Consider the following 20532-nt stretch of genomic DNA (forward strand, 5'->3'; position numbering starts at 1 on the left):
AGAAAGCTCTGAATCCGATCATCACCGTTAAGAATGTGCTCTTATAAGTCACAAATGTTGCGTTAAAATTTTAGAACGATCCGACCGTTGGATTTTGCACAAGCTTCAATTTTCTGGGACTGATTTGTGTAGAATTGGGGTTGCAGAATTTCACTTTTCTCTCACATAATGAATAAATAACGTAATTCTCTTTGCTGTGTGATAACAAAGGCTTACACACATATGGATCACTAAATCACTTCTAATTGGACCTCTCCAAATAGGAGGGAAAACCCAACACGATTAACAACTCTTTTACATTAATTTTACTACCCACTGTTGTTATTACTATATGAGAGTTTCTTAATCCACCCCTTGATACTCTTAGGCACCTAGCGTATTTCCATTTATACTTCCTGTTTTCGGAGATACATATCCGGAAGCACCTTTTTTGACCAAATTTTGGTTTTTTCCGGAGCTACATCTACGACATATGTCTTTCCTGAGTAAAAAAAAGTACGTCCGAAAATACATCTCCGAAATAGAAGCATATTTTTAAAAGCGAATATGGTGCCTAAGAACCCCAAAGGATTGGGTAAGAAACTCTCTTATGTACCCTTAACGAGAGAGTGAAGAATCATGAAAGAAATTAAAATGAAATTTATTTTTATTAGTTTAGTTTATATCTTCTCTAGTGTAGAATTTTAAAAAATTTCTATTAATTTTGATAATGCTCTCTTTTACATCCTATCACATCATGTTTCATTATGTTTCTTTTCCTAATGACTTGCTTTAGATTTTGGTTAAAGTGATTGTAATTTGTATGTTTCTAATGTGACAGAAATCCAATTTTCTTTCTACCTGAAATCTAAGAAACAACTTCAAGGATTTAAAGGGCTTATTAGTGATCCGAAATGGATGTGAAGACTATCACCAGAGTGGTCGAGGGGAAGCAATATCTCTCATTTTCTTTACTCAGTGATCCAATTAATATTCCTTGTCTGAGAAATTTCTTTCCCTCTAATTTGGACAGAACAATATAATGAAATTTCTATCCCTTGTATGAGAAATTTTTATAGAAGCCTATAAGCAATATATTCCTAAAACATTGAAATGATCATAGGCTTTGCTCCATTCAATCCTTAACGATAGAAAGCGAATCACACAGAAAGCATTAAAAATATACAACAACTTCTTATTACCATTACAGCGGCAAGCAACAGAGTTTGCATTAACCGATACTATTACATAAAATACTTTCAGACACAACACCAATAAACACAATAAGAGCACCAATCCTTTTTAGAACAACTAGATCAATTGTAGCTGCTAGTCTGCTACATTTCCACAGTGGCTAAGTTGGCATGATGATAACATCCATGATTTCAACAATAGCATGTTCCTTCAAGCGTCGTTCATCCTTCAACAATTGCATCAGTACAATGTTTATCAAGAGAAAGTGTACTGACACATTATTACCTAAAAATTGGGGTGAGCAATATTAAAATTCGGAGGCATGCATATGAAATGAAACTAGCTAAAAAAGTTATTGGCTGAGAAAACAAGTGCAATAACAAATTAAGACTCAAGACACAATCCTATCTAACTAAGCCATTTACAAATAATGGAAGCTATATACTTGTGAAGTTCTAGAAAATCAAACAAACGACACCAAATAAATTTAACAAGTGGTTTTAAGAGGATATGGGTACCTTTAGTAAGAATATCACTCTAAGATTATGGTTGGGATGTGAGCAATATTGGCCCATGTTGCACTTGTTTCTGTCTGGCATTCTTCAATTAAACTGGGGCAATGAGTGATCTCTAGGGTTTGTAAGTTGGCAAGGCGACGCATTCCATTGGGCAATGAAGCTAAACATGGACAGAACAGAATGGAGACATATTGAAGTGAAGAAAGGTTGCAAATCCAAAATGGAAATGCTTCTAGAGAACAATCAAAAATTACAATCTTTTGCAGGGAAGGAAGATAGTTGAGTCTGTCCTTAAACCAAAATTCAATTTCTTGAAATGCTTGATTTCGAAGATTGTAAAATGTAAGATGCTTGAGAGAAGTTAGATTTTGCATCCAAGTATCTGGGAGTGTTTTAACATCCAGCTCACGTCCGCTAAGTTCCAGGTGTTCGAGCATGGAGAGTGGAGGGAATACAATCGAAGAATTTGATTTTACCATGTTTACTGTTTCTTCCAATGGGTCCATATTAGAATTCCTGCAAACCAATTTCTTGTCGAGGTTTGGAAAAGTAGGCATGTGAGTCAACAATGGACAATCAACGATAGTTAAGGAAGAAAGACAAGGAAAAAAGGAGAGATCACATGATTGAGAAGAGTTATCATCATAAATGATACCATCCCTTATCCTCCTCCATCCCTTCAGATTTTTACAACTAACAATTTCGAGGTTTTCCAAAGAAGGGAAGAATTCTTCGGACAAATGAGGTTCTTCAAAATATATGTACTCCAATTCATCAAGGCCGCCTATAATTAGGGACTTTAGAAACGGAAGACGTTCCATGGGTGAAAGAAAGTGCACACCTTTGCAGTTATAAAGAAACACATAAACAATGTTTGTGAGTGAAGAAAGCCACTTGGAAAAAGTTAAACACTTATACCGCTCCCATAGGCTTAATTTTCCAAATCCACACGTTCTCTTCTTCTCTTGAAACGCATTTAAATTATCAATATAAAGATATCTCAAATTGATTACACTTAAGAAATCTTTTATAGAAAATTCAAATACTTGACTCCCAGTAAATATAAATGTTTGAAGACAAACAATGCTACTTATAGATTTGAAAATGCCTTCTACTCCTTCACAGTGTTGTAACTTAAGAAATCTTAAATGCTTCAAATTTCCAATTAAATCACACAACTTAATTATAGAACAATTCAACAACTTCAAAAAGCGTAGGTATTTGAATTTGGAAATAAGAACCAATTCTTTCTCATTCCCATTCCTTAAAAAGCTGTTGTGGAAAATTAAAGTCCGCACCCTACTTGCATCCACGGACTCTAACAAACCAATAGAATCACTTTCCAACATTACATGCATGGGACATCCTACAAGTCTTTTTGTCTCACTATCCAAGTAACAACAATCATTACCTGTTACTTGCATTGCAATATCATGTATTAAGTCATGCATTTTAAAGCAATATAATTTATCACCAACAAACTGAGCATCTTGGAAAAATGACTTCATCAAGAAAATATTGATGAATTGGTCACCAATATCTTCCATGGCCTGCTTTTCATTTGAAAATTCAAGATAACCTTGTGCAATCCATAGTTGTATCAATTCATCCTTCTCAATTTCCCAATCCTTGGGATATAAAGAGCAACAAGAAAAACATTGTCTTAGTTGAGGCGACAAGTTTTGGTAACTTATTTTCAACACTGGCATGATGCTTTCTTCATCTTCACATAATTTCCAAAAGTCACCTTGTAAAACAGTAATCCATTCCTTTTTTTCACTTTTACCCTGTAATAGACCTCCCAACGTTCTGATTGCTAGTGGAACACCCCTGCACTTTTCTGCTATCTTCATTCCAATCGGCTCAAGATTTTGATTCACTCCTTTATTCTCATCCCCAAATGTGATAATTTTCTTCAACAAACTCCAAGATTCTATTGGATTCAAACCATTCAGAGTATAAGGGACACTTACACCCATTGTTTGTGCTACAATTTTGCTACGAGTTGTCACAACAACCTTACTGCCTTGAGCACCACACATCAAGTAAGTCCTCAACTGAGCCCATTTTTCAAAACTCTCGTTCCAAATGTCATCTAGGACTAACAAGTATTTCTCACCCGTTAAATTGTCACGAAGCATATTTTGCAACTCTTCCAGTGATAACTTATCATAGTCTTTGCTATAGGTTAATGACTCCAATATTTTCTTAAGAATAGTTTTGACATCAAAGTTATCAGAGACACATACCCACATACGTTTTTCAAAAACATCTTTTACTTCAGCATCATTGTATACCAACTGAGCAAGAGCTGTCTTCCCCAAACCACCAATCCCAACAATAGCAACCACAGAGACATTTTGATTTCCATGTGGTTTCCTCAACAAGCTTATAATCTTGTTTTTATCATCTTCTCTTCCAATGATATCTGATTCTATCACATATGAACTAGTATCCCTCTTTACATTGTTACTATGTTCAACCACCACAACCTTTCGATTTAGATTCAACTCAATCATATCTTTCTTAACATCATTAAATTTCTTTTGTATTTTTTCAATCTTATGAGCCATTCTACTGCGAAAACAAATCTTATTTGGAAAGAAGGAATGAAGTACCTGTGTCAGTTTGTTCTTATGAGATTCATCAATTTTGTGTCTCATATCTTGAATAAAAAATTCATCTAGCAGATCATCTGCAGGGTGGAGCACATCATCTTTGAGTCTTCTTATCCAGATCTGTATGGCACGATTTTGTTGTTGCTTATCCTCGGCATCAAGGATCTCAGCTTTAATGGAGTCAACAGTTTTTCTAAGACTTTCCAATTCATCCAGAACACCGTAAATCCTTCCAAATTCACGAAAAGCAGCAGAAGCCAACCTGACAAGATAAAAATTATCAGCATACCAACTTAGCCTTGTTTTTATTTAGATACTTTTTTGATAGTAATAATAAACAACTATGTATGATAATTTGAATGTAAGAAATATTAGATAAATGGTTGAGAATGAAATCAAGTCACCTGTTAATGAGGTTTTCGGCAAAACCAGATACAATTTGCTCAGCCATCGTTCAAAAATAAGAAAGAAGTATCAGATCAATGCGGAGTTTGAGAGTGGCAAAGAAATGAAATCTATGAAAAGTGTTGGTACATGATTGTAGTTATGTAATGGTTGGACTAAAATAAAATCTAAGAAAAGTATCAGAATAATACTTTACTTGACCAACGTATAGACAAAAATGAACTCTAGGAAAAGTATCAGAATAATACTTGACCAATGTATGGAAAAATTTGAACCCTAGGAAAAGCATCAAAATAATACTTTACTTGACAAGCGTGTGGATAAAAACGGAATCCAAGCAATGGTGCGCAAAATATCCGGTTATTAGACCCAAATCGATTTTAAATATATGGATTTAATTAAGTGGTTAACTACTGGTTCATTTTAAATTATCCTTCCATATTTTATTTTTGGATCAGTTTTTATCCAAAAGCCCAAAATAAAAACCGACAGTTTTCTATATGCTTTTAATTGAGAGATGGTGCTCATTTATCATGTATCTTTGTGAAATATTATAAAAGTTGATGATTTTTATTGTACATTTTCAAACCTCTGATGCCTCGGGTTAGAAAAGAATGTGCATCTAAAGCTTATACATGTTCAAATTGAGAAATATAGAGCCTTAGATAACAAATTACAACATTTAACTCATTATCATTTAGAGATACAGTAGCAACTATTGAGATACACTAGCACCATCAACAGCTATTTCAAGAGACAGTGGCATCGAAGGAGGTGAAGCCATATCTCTGATTTCCTTTACTCAATGATCCAATTAATACACGCATGTACTAATCCATCCATACACAGCACAAAACTAGCAGCAACTTCTAGCCACGCCTTTGGGATTGATTGCGGCTACATTTCCATCAGCATTCGTGAACATATAGATCGCATCAGCTAGATAACTGTCATGCCACAAACGCAAAAGTAAGTAACTAAAACTGGTGAAGACAATAATTTTGCTCTATAGAATCATAAGTGACATAGTATTGGCCAGACATTGTCACTTCAACTATTCTTCCACGACTTCAACGATAGCACATTTCTTCAAGCATACTTCACCAACAATGAAACTTGGTAAAAAGTATGTATTGGTCAAGAAAATAAGTGCAATAGCAAATTAAGACACAAACATAATCGAAGAGTGAGAAGGCGTTTTTTGAGGTTAGAAAGAAAATCAACCTGCTAGGACATTGATACATATCCAACAAAGCCATTTACAAATCTATTTACTTCTGAAGTTCTAGAGAATAAAACAATGGACACCAAATAAGTTTAGCAAGTGGTTTTAAGAAGATATTGGTACCTATAAGAGAAGATCACTTTAAGATTATGTTTGGGATGTGAGCAATTTTGAGAGATGTTGCACTTGTTTCTCTCCTGCATTCTTCAACTAAGAGGGGACTTTGAATGATTTCAAGGGTCTGTAAGTTGGTAAGACGAGGCATTCCATCGGGCAGTAAAGCTAAAATTTGACATTCAGAAATGGTTATATGCTGAAGTGACGAGAGGTTGCAAATCCAAACTGGAAACACCTCTAGCTCGAAACATTGAGAAATTTTAATCTTTTGCAGGGAAGGAAGATAATTGAGTCTTTCCTCAAACCAAGCTTCAATTTCTTGAAATGTTTGATTTGGAAGATTATAAAATTCAAGATGCTTGAGAGAAGTCAGATTTTCCATCCAATCATTTGGGAGTGTTTTCACGTCCAGCTCGTGTCCGCCAAGAATCAAGAATTTTAGCAAGGAAAGTGGAGGGAATCCAATCGAAGAATTCGATTTTACCATGTTTAATGTTGCTTCTAATGTGTCCGTATTACAATCAAAGAAATCCAATTTCTTGTCGAGGTTTGGAAAAGTAGGCATGTGAGTCAACATTGGACAATCAACAATAGTTAAGTAAGAAAGACAAGGCGAAAAGGAGAGATGATATGATTGTGAAGAGTTTTCATCCCTTATCCTCGACCATCCCTTCAACTTTTCGCATCTAAAAATTCTGAGAACCTCCAAAGAAGGGAAGAATGCTTCAGACAAAAGAGACTCTTCATAATATATGTACTCCAACTCATGAAGGTCGCCTATAAAAAGATACTTCAGGAATGGGAGACGTTCCATTGGTTGGAGATATTGCACACCTTGACAGTTCCTAAGAAATATTTTCACAATGTTTGTGAGGGAAGAAAGCCAGTTGGTAAAAATGAAACCCTTATACTGCTCCCCCAGGCTTAATTTTCCAAATCCAACCGTTGTTTTCTTCTCTTTAAATGCTTTTAAATTTTCAATATGAAGATATCTCAAATTGATTAAACTTAAGACATCTTTTGTAGAAAATTCAAATACTCGACACTCAACCAATATAAGTGTTTGAAGACAAACAATGTTACTAATAGATTTGAAAATGCCTTCTAGTCCTGCACAGTACCACAACTGAAGATATCTTAAATGTTTCAAATTTCCAATTGAATCACACAACTTACTTATAGAACAATATGACAGCTTCAAAAAGCGTAGGTATTTGAATTTTGAAATTACAGACAATTCCTTCTCATACCAATTTCCTGAAATGTTGTTCTCGAAAATTAAAGTTTGCACCCTGCTTGCATCCAATGATTCTAACAAACAAATAGCATCGCTGAACATTACATGCATGGGACTTCCTACAACACTTGTTGTCTCACTATCCAAATAACAACAATCATGGCCAGCTATTTGCATGGCAAGATCATGCATTAAATCGTGCATTTTAAAACTAGTTAAATCACGGTCACTATCAACTTCAGCATCTTGGAAAAATGACTTCATCAATAAAATATTCACAAAATGGTTACCGATGTCTTCCATGGTCTGTTTTTCATCTGAAAATTCAAGATAACCTTGTGCCATCCAAAGTTGAATCAACTCATCCTTATCTATTACCCGATCCTTAGGATATAAAGAGCAATGAGCAAAACATTGTCTTGGTTGAGGCGACAAGTTTTGGTAACTTAGTTTCAACACTGGCATGATGATTTCTTCATCTTCACATAATTCAATCTTTTGGGAATCTTTTCACATCCAGATCAAATCCACTAAATTACAAGTATTTTAGCATGGAAAGAGGAGATAATTCAATCAAACATTTTGAAGTGTCGATGTTTAGTGTCGCTTCCAATGCCTCCACTTTTGAATGTGTAAAACTCAATGTCTTGTCAAGTTTTGGAAAAGTAGGCATATAAGTCAACCTCAAACATAGATAATTCTCTAATTGAGAAAGACGAGGAAATGAGAGAATATATAAATGTGAAGAGTTACAAAGATCATTAACATCGTCCCTCATCCTCTTCCATCCCCTCAAACTTTAAGTCGGAGAGAGTTTTAGAGGAGTTTAGATGTTTACAGAATGCAAGTTGTACCTTTCACCTGAGTGTAGGTTCTTTTCTACAGGTGATGTGGAAGGGACCCTGGGTCCAAAAACAGGCTATGTAGTTGAGGTTCACCTCCTAATTGTCATTAGCGGGTCATGATTCGATCATGTGATCTCATCATTGGAGTAACTGGTTACCGTGTGGTCCATGTGACTATTAGTGATTTGTTCGTGGGATGAGCCACATTTGTGAGATGGATTTACTGATTTAGAGTATTTGAAAGGTTATAATTATTTTTTAATGAGAAATGTTCGTAAGCTTTGCTCCATTCTGCCTTGAATGTAAAGTTGTACATTCTTGTATCTGCAAAGCGTAAGGGAGATATAAAAGACTTTTGTTTATACATAATTGTCAAAAACAGTGGAGTACATCCAGGATGCTGAATTGGAGTCGCCTATTAAATTGCAACAAAAACCAGTGGCTGTTTTTGATATTAATGTTCAACAAAATACAGTGAAAAATGGTTATGTTTAATTACATTGGAAACATATCTATTTCATAAACTAAAATACCATTGTATAAGATATTATTACATTAACAAAATACCACAAGAGTACCAATCTTTTTTCCTAATTACTACCATTACAACATGTCAAGATACAGTAGCATCATCAAGTATCAACAACTATTTCAAGAGACAATCTCAATTCTCTTACTCATTGATCCAGTTAATATTACACACATCACAACACTAGAAGTCCCCTTTGGGAATGATTTCAACTTTATTTCAATCAGCATTCAAGCACTTATAGCAACTTCTTACTACCATTACAGCAACAAGCAACAGAGTTTGCATTAACCGGTACAATTACATAAGCTATTTTTAGATACAACACCAATTAAATACCAAAAGAGCACCAATCATTTTTTCCCAATTACACGAACATTACACTAGCATCATCATCAACTAAACAAACTATTTGAAGAGACGGTGGCATCAAAGGAGGCGAAGCTATGAAGCTATATCTCTCATTTCCTTCACTTGATGATCCACAGATGTAATAAGCCATCCACACACAGCGCAACACTAGCAGTCACCTTTGGCTACACCTTTGGGATCGATTGCAGCTTCATTTCCTTCAACATTCATGCATTTATAGATACTTGCCCTGACACAAACACAAAGGTAAGCAGAGAGAATATATGACTCACCACAGACATACATGGGAAAATATATGACTCACCCCATCTGTGAACTATACAAGCAATATTAAACTAAGAATTGACTTTAACATTAGCAAGATAACAACTATATGACTCACACAGCATCAAACTTAGCAGTACATTTTAATCATATAAGCATCACAACATCCTTCAAATAAGTATTGTCAGACATTCTCACTTCAATTATTTTTCCATGACTTTAACAATTGCATATTTATTCAAGCCTAGTGCACCACTCAACAATTGCATCAGTATGATCTTTATTGAGTCAGTGTGCTGACACATGTTTACCTTAAAATAGGTGCAAAAGCAACAGACACCAAATAAATTTAGCAAGTGGTTTTAAGAGGATATTGGTACCTTTAATAAGGAGACCGCTTTAAGATTATGTTTGGGATGTGAGCAATTTTGGACCATGTTGCACTTGTTTCTGTCTGGCATTCTTCAATTAAGCGGGGACACGCAATGATTCCTAGTGTCTGTAATTTAGAAAGGCGAGGCATTCCGTCGGGCAGTGAAGCTAAAACTTTACAGTAGTGAATGCTGATATGCTGAAGTGACGAGAGGTTGCAAATCCAATCTGGAAATGCCTCTAGATCGGAACAATCTGAAATTTCGATCTTTTGAATGGAAGGAAGGTAATTGAGTCTGTCCTTTAACCCAATTTCAATTTCTTGAAATGTTTGATTTGAAAATTTATAAAAAACAAGATGCTTGAGAGAAGTCAGATTTTGCATCCAATCATTTGGGAGTGTTTTAACGTCCAACTCTTGTCCGCCAAGAAACAGGTCTTTTAGCTTGGAAAGTGGAGGGAATTCAATCGAAGAATTTGATTTTACCATGTTTAATGTTGCTCCCAATGTGTCCATATTAGAATCCAATAAAAACAAATTTTCCTTGAGGTTTGGAAAAGTAGGCATGTGAGTCAACATTGGACAACAATTGATAGTTAAGTAAGAAAGACAAGGCGAAAAGGAGAGATGATATGATTGTGAAGAGTTGTCATCACAAATGATATCATCCCTTATCCTCCGCCATCCCATCAACTTTTTACATTCATAAATTTTGAGGACCTCCAAAGAAGGGAAGAATGTTTCAGACAACAGAGGCTCTTCATAATATATGTACTCCAATTCATCAAGGCTACTTATAATAAGTGACTTTAGGAATGGGAGACGTTCCATTGGTTGGAGATGCTGCACACCTTGACAGTCCCTAAGATATATTTTAACAATGTTTGTGAGTGAAACAAGCCAAGTGGAAAAAGTTAAATTCTTATACCTCTCCCCCATGCTTAATTTTCCAAACCCAAACGATGTCTTCTTCTCTTTAAATGCTTCTAAACTTTCAATATGAAGATGTCTCAAATTGATTAAACTTAAGACATCTTTTGTAGGGAATTCAAGTCCTACACACTTTTCTAGTATTAGTGTATGAAGACAAACAATGTTACTTATGGATTTGAAAAGGTCTTCTCGTACTACACATTCCAATAACCTAAGATATCTTAAATGCTTTAATTTTCCAATAGAATCACACAAATTACCTAAAGAACAAAATGCCAGCTTCAAGAAGCGTAGATATTTGAATTTTGAAATAACACGCAATTCATTCTCACTCTTACTCTCTTGATGGTTTGGTAGCAAAATCAAAGTCCGCATCCTGCATGCATCTACTGACTCTAACAAGCCAATCATATTAATTTTCAGCATTACATGCATGGGACTACCTACAAGTCTTTTTGCATCACTATCCAAGTGACAACAATCATTGTCGGCTACTTGCATTGCAAGGTCATGCATTAAATCATGCATTTTGAAAAAAACTAATTTACCGTCATCACCAACCACAGCATCTTGTAAAAACGACTTCATCAAAAAAAATATTTACGAATTGGTTGCCAATATCTTCCATGGTCTGCTTTTCATCTAAAACTTCAAGACAACCTTGTGCCATCCACAAGGGAATCAACTCAACCGTCTGCATTTGCCAATCCTTAGGATATAAAGAGAAATAAGAAAAACATTGTCTTAGTTGAGGCGACAAGTTTTGGTAACTTAGATTCAATACCGGCATGATGCTATCTTCGTCTTCACATAATTTCCACAAATCGCCTTGTAAAATAGAATTCCATTCCTTTTCTTCATTTTGACCCTGTAAAAGGCCTCCCAGCGTTCTGATTGCTAGTGGAACACCACTGCATTTTTCTGCTATTTTCTTGCCAATTGGTTCAAGAATTTGATTCACTCCTTTAGTCTCATCTCCATATGCAATTATTTTCTTCAACAAACTCCATGATTTGATTGGATTCAAACCATTCAGAATATACGGGGCACTTACACCCATTGTTTGTGCTACAATTTTAGAACGAGTTGTCACAACAACCTTACTGCCTTGAGCACCACACGTCAAATAAGTCCTCAATTGAGCCCATTTTTCAAAACTTTTGTTCCAAATGTCATCTAGGACTAACAAGTATCTCTTACCAGTTAAATTGTGACAAAGCATATTTTGCAAGTTTTCCAGTGATAGCTTATCACTAATTTCGCTTTCCGTTAATGACTCCAACATTTTCTTCAAAATAGTTTTGACATCAAAGTTATCAGAGACACATACCCACATCCTCTTTTCAAAAATATTTTTCACTTCAGCAACATTGTATACCAATTGAGCAAGAGCTGTCTTTCCCAATCCTCCAATCCCAACAATAGCAACCACGGAGACATGGTGATTCTCATCATGTGATTGCCTCAACAAACTTATGATCTTGTTTTTATCATCTTGTCTTCCGATGATATCTGATTCCAACACGGAAGAACTAGTTTCTCTCTTCACATTGTTACTATGTTGAACCACCACTTGTTTTGGGTGCAGATTCAACTGAGACATATCTTTGGCAACATCATTACATTTCTTTTGTATTTTTTCAATCTCGTGAGCCATTCTACTGCGAAAAGAAATATTATTTGGAGAGAAGCTATGAAGTACCTTTTTCATTTTTTTGTTGTGAGATTCGCCAGTTTTGTGTTTCAGATCGTGAATAAGAAACTCATCTAGCAAGTTTTCAGCAGGATGAAGCACGTCGTCTTTGAGTCTTCTTACCCAAATCTGTATGGCACGATTCTGCTGGTGTTTGTCCTCGGCATCAAGGAGCACAGCTTTGATGAGCTCGACAGTATTCTTAAGCCTTTCCAATTCATCCATAACACCATAAATCTTTCCAAATTCGCGAAAGGCTGCAGAAGCCAACCTGACAAAAGAAAAAAAAACATTATCATGACAAGTTAGTTAGTTAGTTACTCATGTTTTATAGTAGTAACATAATATTACACATGTATATATTGAAAAAATAAAATGCAATGACATAGTCACCTCTTAATGAGACTCTCTGCAAGACCATGTGGAATTAGCTCAGCCATTAATAGTAGCAGATTGATGAAGAGTGAGTGAGTGAGTGAGTTTGAGAATGGTGAAGAATGAACTCTAGAAACAGGTCATTATATGGAGTAAGGATCCTCTCCATTTCTCAAAAGAAATGGAGGTGTCCATTACTAAGGTTTTGGTGTATAAATGTGTAATTAATGTCACCACTTTTAAAAATACGTGCATTTATATCATTTATTTTCTCGAAAACTATAGTAATGGACACCTCCATTTCTTTTGAGAAATGGAGAGGATCCTTACTCCATTATATGATTCTTGTTCACCAATGGAAGGGGTCTTAGAAATATTGAGTTTAATACTCTTTGTGCACACAAATCCACTATGTTCACGTTCTCCATTGATTCAAACAAGAAATTTTGATACTCTTTGTGCACACAAATCCACTATGCTCACGTTCTCCATTGACTCAAACAAGAAATTTTGAATAAAGTTGTTTCTTTTTTATGTTTTCTAGATAGTGCTGTTGTCTGAAATTATTTTTTATAAAAAGATGTACTGTATTAAATTGAATTTTATTAAGCTGTACTCACATGCTAAAAAATTTTAAATTAAAATAACGTTGGCTTCCAACTTCCAAGAAAATATTTTTTTTATATGCTAACAACACTCCAACAAAGATTCTATTATAATAATATTAGTTTTGAGCCATAAATTGATTTATCTTAGATCTAACGTCGACCGTTTAATTTTGTTACATAGTAAATGTGAAATATATTCCATTTTTATAATGATGAAAAAACATTTTAAAGTATGTTGGATAAGTGAAAAATAAAGCAATAAAAAACTACATGAATTTTATACTCTTATTTTACATTTTTCTTTTTAATTTTGATGTCTTATATATTTTTTCACTTAAAATTGTATTTTTTTTTAATACTCTCTTCATCTTATTGTCTTAACTTATAGAGTAGACAAAATTAAAATATCTAATTTAATATTACTTAAATAATTCATCTCAATCCCACACATTGCGCGAGTCTTAATCTAATATATTATTAAATGTCAAAACACTATGTAACAGTTTTATAAAGGGTTAAATATACGTTGCCCCTACCATTAGAGCGAGTTTTGTTCCACACCCCCTATGTAACAGTGAGGATTTGTGATATAACATGAGACAAAATTATTCAGTGGGAATAACTGTGGCTCGGGCATGGAACGCAAGGTTGATAGCAAAGAAGATAATTGAGGGAGATACAGACAATCAATATGCTATCCAATGGAGATATGCTAATGAGTTGCAAAGGGTAAATACTGAGAATACTGTGAAGATCAACATTGATAGACCAATCCCAACAATCGAGTTAAGCTTTGGTTCTTTTTACTTTTGTTTTGATGGATGTAAAAAAGGGTTCATAAATGGTTGTATACCATCTGTTGGGGTTGATGGGTGTCACTTGAAGACCAAATATAGAGGGCAACTCTTAATAGTTGTTGATAGGGACCCCAACGACCAATATTTCCCATTGGCCTTTAGTGTCGTGGAAACTGAAACAAAGGATAGCTATAGGTGGCTTATACAATTGTTAATGAAAGATGTTGGAAAAGACGATAGATATGTCTTTATTTCAGATCAACAAAAGGTTAGTAGTCATTAGTTTTCAATATATTCTCATTTACAAATGTTTATTGAGAGACACTTGTTTGCAAATTTCTAGAAGATGTTTGGAGGTGGTTCATTGATAAGAGATCTAATGATGGGTGCAACCAAAACAACTTATTATCAAGCCTGGATGCAAAAGATGAATGAATTGAAGCAAGTGGATCAAAAGGCTTGGTCATGGCTATTGGGAGTACCTCCTAAGTGTTGGTGTAAGCATGCATTTAATTTTTACCCTAAATGTGATTTACTAATTAATAACATTGTCGAGTCTTTTATAAAATACAATTAAAATTATAAAATTATTCAATATGAAATAAATTTCTTTTACTTACCTCACCGAACCATAAATGTCGAGCAATATGATGCTCGTATTTTATCAGAAAAGACGTATCTTACAACTCTCATAGATAGTCATCTGGCCGTGGAGTGGATCGAGGTGCTGCCAACATCGGTGGAACGTCTCGTCATAAACTACGATATGAAATGCAACCGTCCTTGCCTCGTGTTCGGCCACTGTCAAAATAACAAAAAATACATAAAAAAATTAAAAAATAAACCCAAACCGGAATACTTTGTGAAGGAGTTATGGCATGTAAACTTCACAAACCAAAAGAGTTTTCCAAAGTGGTCTGGATCAAAACACAAAACCAAAAGACTGGGAAAAGTGTTATGGTTTAAAGTATAAAACCGAAAGACTCGCTTGATTTGTTCTGGTGTTATTTCAGAACCGGAAGAGTTGTGAAATCTGCTATGATTTGGACGAGTTTTTTGTGAGATTCGGAAGAGTTCTAAAGCGTGGGGGTGTAAAAGTGATTCTTTTTATTTATACGAGGGCATTTTGGTCCTGGGGTATGAGGATAATTTATGGAGTATGAGAAAAAATTACCATTAATCTTTTAGCATTTGGGCCTTTATTTTTCTATTAGTTTTGATAGTGCTCTCTTTTAGAGCCTATCACATCATGTTTCCCTATGTTTCTTTTCCTAGTGTCTTGCTTTAGATTTTGGTTAGAGTGATTGTAATTTGTATGTTTCTAATGTGACAGAAATCCAATTTTCTTTCCACCTGAAATCTGAGAAACAACTTCAAGGATTTAAAGGGTTTATTAGTGATCTGAAATGGATGTGAAGACTATCATCACCAGAGTCGTCGAGGGGAAGCAATATCTCTCATTTTCTTTACTCAATGATCCAATTAATACTCACAGCACAATACTAGAGGTCACTTTTGGCCATACCTTTGGGATTGATTGCGGCTACATTTCCATCAGCATTCATGCACATGTTGATGACACCAGCTAGATAGGTAAGGTAAGTAACTAGAAGTTGTGAACTCAATAACTTTTCTCAATTTAACAATCAGTATATCTATTTTATTACATATTTCTTCGCATCTGGTTTGGAAAGAACAATGGTATGAGAAGTTTTTATTGGGCCATAGCCGGAACAGTAACTTTGTATAGGGACATATTTACAATTGCAAAAGTGTTGATAGTTAATAATGTCACTGTATCTAGTTCAATACTTCCTTTTCAGTCTCCTTGATACTTTCCAAAAAAGTTATGAAATGATTTCTGGTTTTGATTCTAGTTCATAAGTACAACCTCAAGTATTTAGCATAATAAGTTAATTTTGACAGTATTTTGATTTTTAAACTACTGAAGCCTATAAGCTATGTATTCCTACAACATTGAAATGGTCACAAGCTTTGCTCCATTCATTCCGTAACAATACAAAGAATCACACAGAAAGCTTCTTACTACCATTACAGCGGCAAGCAACAGAGTTTGCATTACATAAAATACTTTGAGACACAACACCAATAAATACAATAAGATCACCAATCCTTTTTAGAACAACTAGATCAATTGTAGCTGCTAGACTGCTACATTTCCACAGTGGCTAAGTTGGCATGATTTCAACAATAGCATGTTCCTTCAAGCGTAGTTCATCCTTCAACAATTGCATCAGTACAATGTTTATCAAGAGACAGTGTACTGACGCATTATTACCTAAAAATTGGGGTGAGCAATATTAAAATTCGGAGGCATGCATATGAAATGAAACTAGCTAAAAAAGTTATTGGCTAAGAAAACAAGTGCAATAACAAATTAAGACTCAAGACACAATCCTATCTAACTAAGCCATTTACAAATAATGGAAGCTATTTACTTCTGAAGTTCTAGAAAATCAAACAAACTACATCAAATAAATTTAACAAGTGGTTTTAAGAGGATATGGGTACCTTTAGTAAGAATATAAGAATATGTTTGGGATGTGAGCAATATTGGCCCATGTTGCACTTGTTTCTGTCTGGCATTCTTCAATTAAACTGGGGCAATAAATGATTTCTAGGGTTTGTAAGTTGGCAAGGCGACGCATTTCATCGGGCAGTGAAGTTAACAAACTACAGGACCGAATGGAGACATGTTGAAGTGAAGATAGGTTGCAAATCCAAACTGGAAATTCACGTAGCCAACAATCAAAAATTACAATCTTTTGGAGGGAAGGAAGATAGTTGAGTCTGTCCTTAAACCAAAATTCAATTTCTTGAAATGCTTGATATCCAAGATTGTAAAATTTAAGATGCTTGAGAGAAGTTAGATTTTGCATCCAATTATCTGGGAATGATTTAACATCCAGCTCAGGTACGCTAAGTTCCAAGTGTTCGAGCATGGAGAGTGGAGGGAATACAATCGAAGAATTGGATTTTACCGTGTTCAATGTTGCTTCCAATGGGTCCATATTACAATCCCAGAAAACCAATTTCTTGTCGAGGTTTGGAAAAGTAGGCATGTGAGTCAACATTGGACATTGAATGATAGTTAAAGAAGAAAGACAAGGCAAAAAGGAGAGATGACATGATTGTGAAGAGTTATCATCATAAATGATATCATCCCTTATCCTCCTCCATCCCTTTAGATTTACACAATTAATAATTTCGAGGTTCTCCATAGAAGCGAAGAATTCTTCAGACAAAAAGGGTTCTTCAAAATATATGTACTCCAATTCATCAAGGCCACCTATAATTAGGGACTTTAGGAACGGAAGACGTTCCATGGGTGAAAGATAGTGCACTCCTTTACAGTAATAAAGAGACACATAAACAATGTTTGTGAGTGAAGAAAGCCACTTGGAAAAAGTTAAGCACTTATACCGCTCCCCTAGGCTTAATTTTCCAAATCCACGTGTTGTCTTCTTCTTCTCTTGAAACACTTTTAAATTTTCAATATAAAGATATCTCAAATTGATTACACTTAAGAAATCTTTTATAGAAAATTCAAATACTTGACTCCCAGTCAATATAAATGTTTGAAGACAAACAATGCTACTTATAGATTTGAAAATGCCTTCTACTCCTTCACAGTGTTGTAACTTAAGAAATCTTAAATGCTTCAAATTTCCAATTAAATCACACAACTTAATTATAGAACAATTCAACAACTTCAAAAAGCGTAGGTATTTGAATTTGGAAATAAGAACCAATTCTTTCTCACTCCCATTCCCTAAAAAGCTGTTGTTGAAAATTAAAGTCCGCACCCTACTTGCATCCACGGACTCTAACAAACCAATAGCATCACTTTCCAACATTACATGCATGGGACATCCTACAAGTCTTTTTGTCTCACTATCCAAATAACAACAATCATTGCCGGCTACTTGCATTGCAATATCATGCATTAAGTCATGCATTTTAAAGCGACATAATTTATCATCACCATCAAACCGAGCATCTTGGAAAAATGACTTCATAAAGAAAATATTTATGAATTGGTCACCAATATCTTCCATGGCCTGCTTTTCATCTGAAAATTCAAGATAACCTTGTGCCATCCACAGTTGTATCAATTCATTCTTCTCAATTTGCCAATCCTTGGGATATAAAGAGCAACAAGAAAAACATTGTCTTAGTTGAGGCGACAAGTTTTGGTAACTTATTTTCAACACTGGCATGATGCTTTCTTCATCTTCACATAATTTCCAAAAGTCACCTTGTAAAACAGTAATCCATTCCTTTTTTTCACTTTTACCCTGTAATAGGCCTCCCACCGTTCTGATTGCTAGTGGAACACCCCTGCACTTTTCTGCTATCTCCATACCAATTGGCTCAAGAATTTGATTCACTCCTTTATTCTCATCCCCAAATGTGATAATTTTCTTCAACAAACTCCAAGATTCTATTGGATTCAAACCATTTAGAGTATATGGGACACTTACACCCATTGTTTGTGCTACAATTTTGCTACGAGTTGTCACAACAACCTTACTGTCTTGAGCACCACACATCAAATAAGTCCTCAACTGAGCCCATTTTTCAAAACTCTCGTTCCAAATGTCATCTAGGACTAACAAGTATTTCTTACCCGTTAAATTGTCGTGAAGCATATTCTGCAACTCTTCCAATGATAACATATCATCAATGTTGCCTTTGGTTAATGACTCCAACATTTTCTTAAGAATAGTTTTGACATCAAAGTTATCAGAGACACATAGCCACATACGTTTTTCAAAGATATCTTTTACTTCAGCATCATTGTATACCAACTGAGCAAGAGCTGTCTTCCCCAAACCACCAATCCCAACAATAGCAACCACAAAGACATTTTGATTACTACGTGGTTGCCTCAACAAGTTTATAATATTGTTTTTATCATCTTCTCTTCCAACGATATCCGATTCCAACACAAAAGAACTAGTTTCTCTCTTTTCATTGCAACTTTGCTCAGCTCCCACAACATTTGGGTTTAGATTCAACGCAGTCATATCTTTCACAATATCATTAAACTTTTTTTGTATTTTTTCAATCCCACGGGCCATTCTACCACGAAAAGCAATCTTACTTGGAGATAAGGAATGAAGTACCTTTGTCATTGTGTTGTTGTGAGATTCATCAGTTTTATGTTTCAGATCGTGAATAAGAAACTCATCTAGCAAGTCATCAGTAGGATGAAGCACACCATCTTTGAGTCGTCTTATCCAGATCTGTATGGCATGATTTTGTTGTTGTTTGTCTTCAGCATCAAGGAGCACAGCTTTGATGAGCTCAACAGTATTCTTAAGCCTTTCCAATTCATCCATAACTCCATAAATCCGCCCAAATTCACGAAAAGCAGCAGAAGCCAACCTGACAAAAGAAAAAAAAACATTATCAATCATTTAGATACTTCTTTTATAGTAATAATGATAATAATAAACAACTAGTTTTGATATTAGATCAAGAGTTTAGAATGAAATAAAGTCACCTGTTAATGAGGCTTTCAGCAACACCATATGGAACTTGTTCAGCCATTGTTCAAAAATAGGACAGTGAAATGAACTCTATGAAAAGTGTCTGTTGTAGTAATGGTTTGACAAAAATGAAGTATAGGAAGAGAGCATCAAGATAAGATTGTACTTTTGTAATGGTTGGACAAAAATGAAGTTTAGGAAAAGCATCAGGATAAGATTAAATTAAAAAGCAATATTTTTCAAAAAGAATCAAGATTGACTCAATAACATAAAAAAAAAGACTTAAAATGTGTTAATAATTTATGGAAATAAAAGATGAAAGACTATATGGAATTGCCTTTTTACTTCTCCTTTTATAGATAAATTTAAAAACATTAAATTTAAACTGAATGCGCGTACAATTAAATGGCCGAAATTAGTTTGACTGAAGGAAAAAAATTGTATTTTTCCTAGATGCGCCTATCAATCGTGTACCAACGCGGGTACCAAACGGAAAAGAAAAAAATACGGACTTGATACATACCATACGGGAACCATATACAATCGTGTACCAACGCGGGTACCAAACGGAAAAGAAAAAAATACGGACTTGATACATACCATACGGGAACCATATACGTACTTGGTACTAGTACTTTGCCTTAGACGTGTACTTGTGCTTCACATGTTGGTCTAGTCCTTTGGAGCAACTCATGTGCTTTAAAGTTAAAGATAAACAATAATTTAGTTTGTACATTGAATAAAAGTTTGTAGACACTCAAGTAAGCACCAATAATGATACAAGAAATTTAATTATTTTTTGTACAAATATATTTCTACTATTCATTATAATGAAATGTCGTATTTTCATCAAGTTGTTCAACCTCTAAGTATCGGAAGAGAAGGACTGGAATACTAACGATGGCGAGGTGGAATACTGGCGTGCAACAATGAT

The 20532-nt window shown here is 34.8% G+C and overlaps 3 protein-coding genes and 1 pseudogene across 3 annotated transcripts; all 4 read right to left on the reverse strand.

Moving 5' to 3' along the window:
- Positions 1 to 1114: 1114 nt before the first annotated feature.
- Positions 1115 to 5128, reverse strand: LOC131618072 (putative disease resistance protein RGA1). The gene is made up of 3 exons (XM_058889341.1): positions 4714 to 5128; positions 1692 to 4571; positions 1115 to 1458 (listed from the first exon to the last, which is right to left on the reverse strand). The coding sequence occupies exons 1-2, from the start codon at positions 4758 to 4760 to the stop codon at positions 1706 to 1708; spliced, it is 2913 nt and encodes a 970-aa protein (XP_058745324.1). The 5' UTR covers positions 4761 to 5128; the 3' UTR covers positions 1115 to 1458; positions 1692 to 1705.
- A 248-nt stretch (positions 5129 to 5376) lies between these two features.
- LOC131619857 (putative disease resistance protein RGA3) lies at positions 5377 to 9348 on the reverse strand. Its single transcript, XM_058890904.1, has 4 exons — positions 9344 to 9348; positions 9198 to 9268; positions 6063 to 7799; positions 5377 to 5661 (listed from the first exon to the last, which is right to left on the reverse strand). Exons 1-3 carry the CDS (start codon positions 9346 to 9348, stop codon positions 6076 to 6078), a joined length of 1800 nt encoding a protein of 599 aa, XP_058746887.1. The 3' UTR covers positions 5377 to 5661; positions 6063 to 6075.
- A 54-nt stretch (positions 9349 to 9402) lies between these two features.
- On the reverse strand, positions 9403 to 12742 carry LOC131618073 (putative disease resistance protein RGA4; annotated as a pseudogene).
- A 3323-nt stretch (positions 12743 to 16065) lies between these two features.
- LOC131618074 (putative disease resistance protein RGA1) lies at positions 16066 to 19789 on the reverse strand. Its single transcript, XM_058889342.1, has 3 exons — positions 19613 to 19789; positions 16615 to 19494; positions 16066 to 16381 (listed from the first exon to the last, which is right to left on the reverse strand). Exons 1-2 carry the CDS (start codon positions 19657 to 19659, stop codon positions 16617 to 16619), a joined length of 2925 nt encoding a protein of 974 aa, XP_058745325.1. The 5' UTR covers positions 19660 to 19789; the 3' UTR covers positions 16066 to 16381; positions 16615 to 16616.
- Positions 19790 to 20532: the final 743 nt, after the last annotated feature.

Source organism: Vicia villosa, linkage group LG7 (genome assembly GCF_029867415.1).
Source record: "Vicia villosa cultivar HV-30 ecotype Madison, WI linkage group LG7, Vvil1.0, whole genome shotgun sequence".
NCBI lineage: Eukaryota > Viridiplantae > Streptophyta > Magnoliopsida > Fabales > Fabaceae > Vicia > Vicia villosa.

Excerpts from the sequence above, each read along its gene's own strand:
- LOC131618072 (XM_058889341.1), bottom strand. The coding sequence starts at position 4,760 with ATGGCTGAGCAAATTGTATCTGGTTTTGCCGAAAACCTCATTAACAG. Across the intron at positions 4,572-4,713 it reads GCCGAAAACCTCATTAACAG|GTTGGCTTCTGCTGCTTTTC; the intron begins GTGACTTGATTT and ends TTATCTTGTCAG.
- LOC131619857 (XM_058890904.1), bottom strand. Across the intron at positions 7,800-9,197 it reads TCCCAAAGGTGTAGCCAAAG|ATTCCCAAAAGATTGAATTA; the intron begins GTGACTGCTAGT and ends GGATGTGAAAAG.
- LOC131618074 (XM_058889342.1), bottom strand. The coding sequence starts at position 19,659 with ATGGCTGAACAAGTTCCATATGGTGTTGCTGAAAGCCTCATTAACAG. Across the intron at positions 19,495-19,612 it reads GCTGAAAGCCTCATTAACAG|GTTGGCTTCTGCTGCTTTTC; the intron begins GTGACTTTATTT and ends TTCTTTTGTCAG.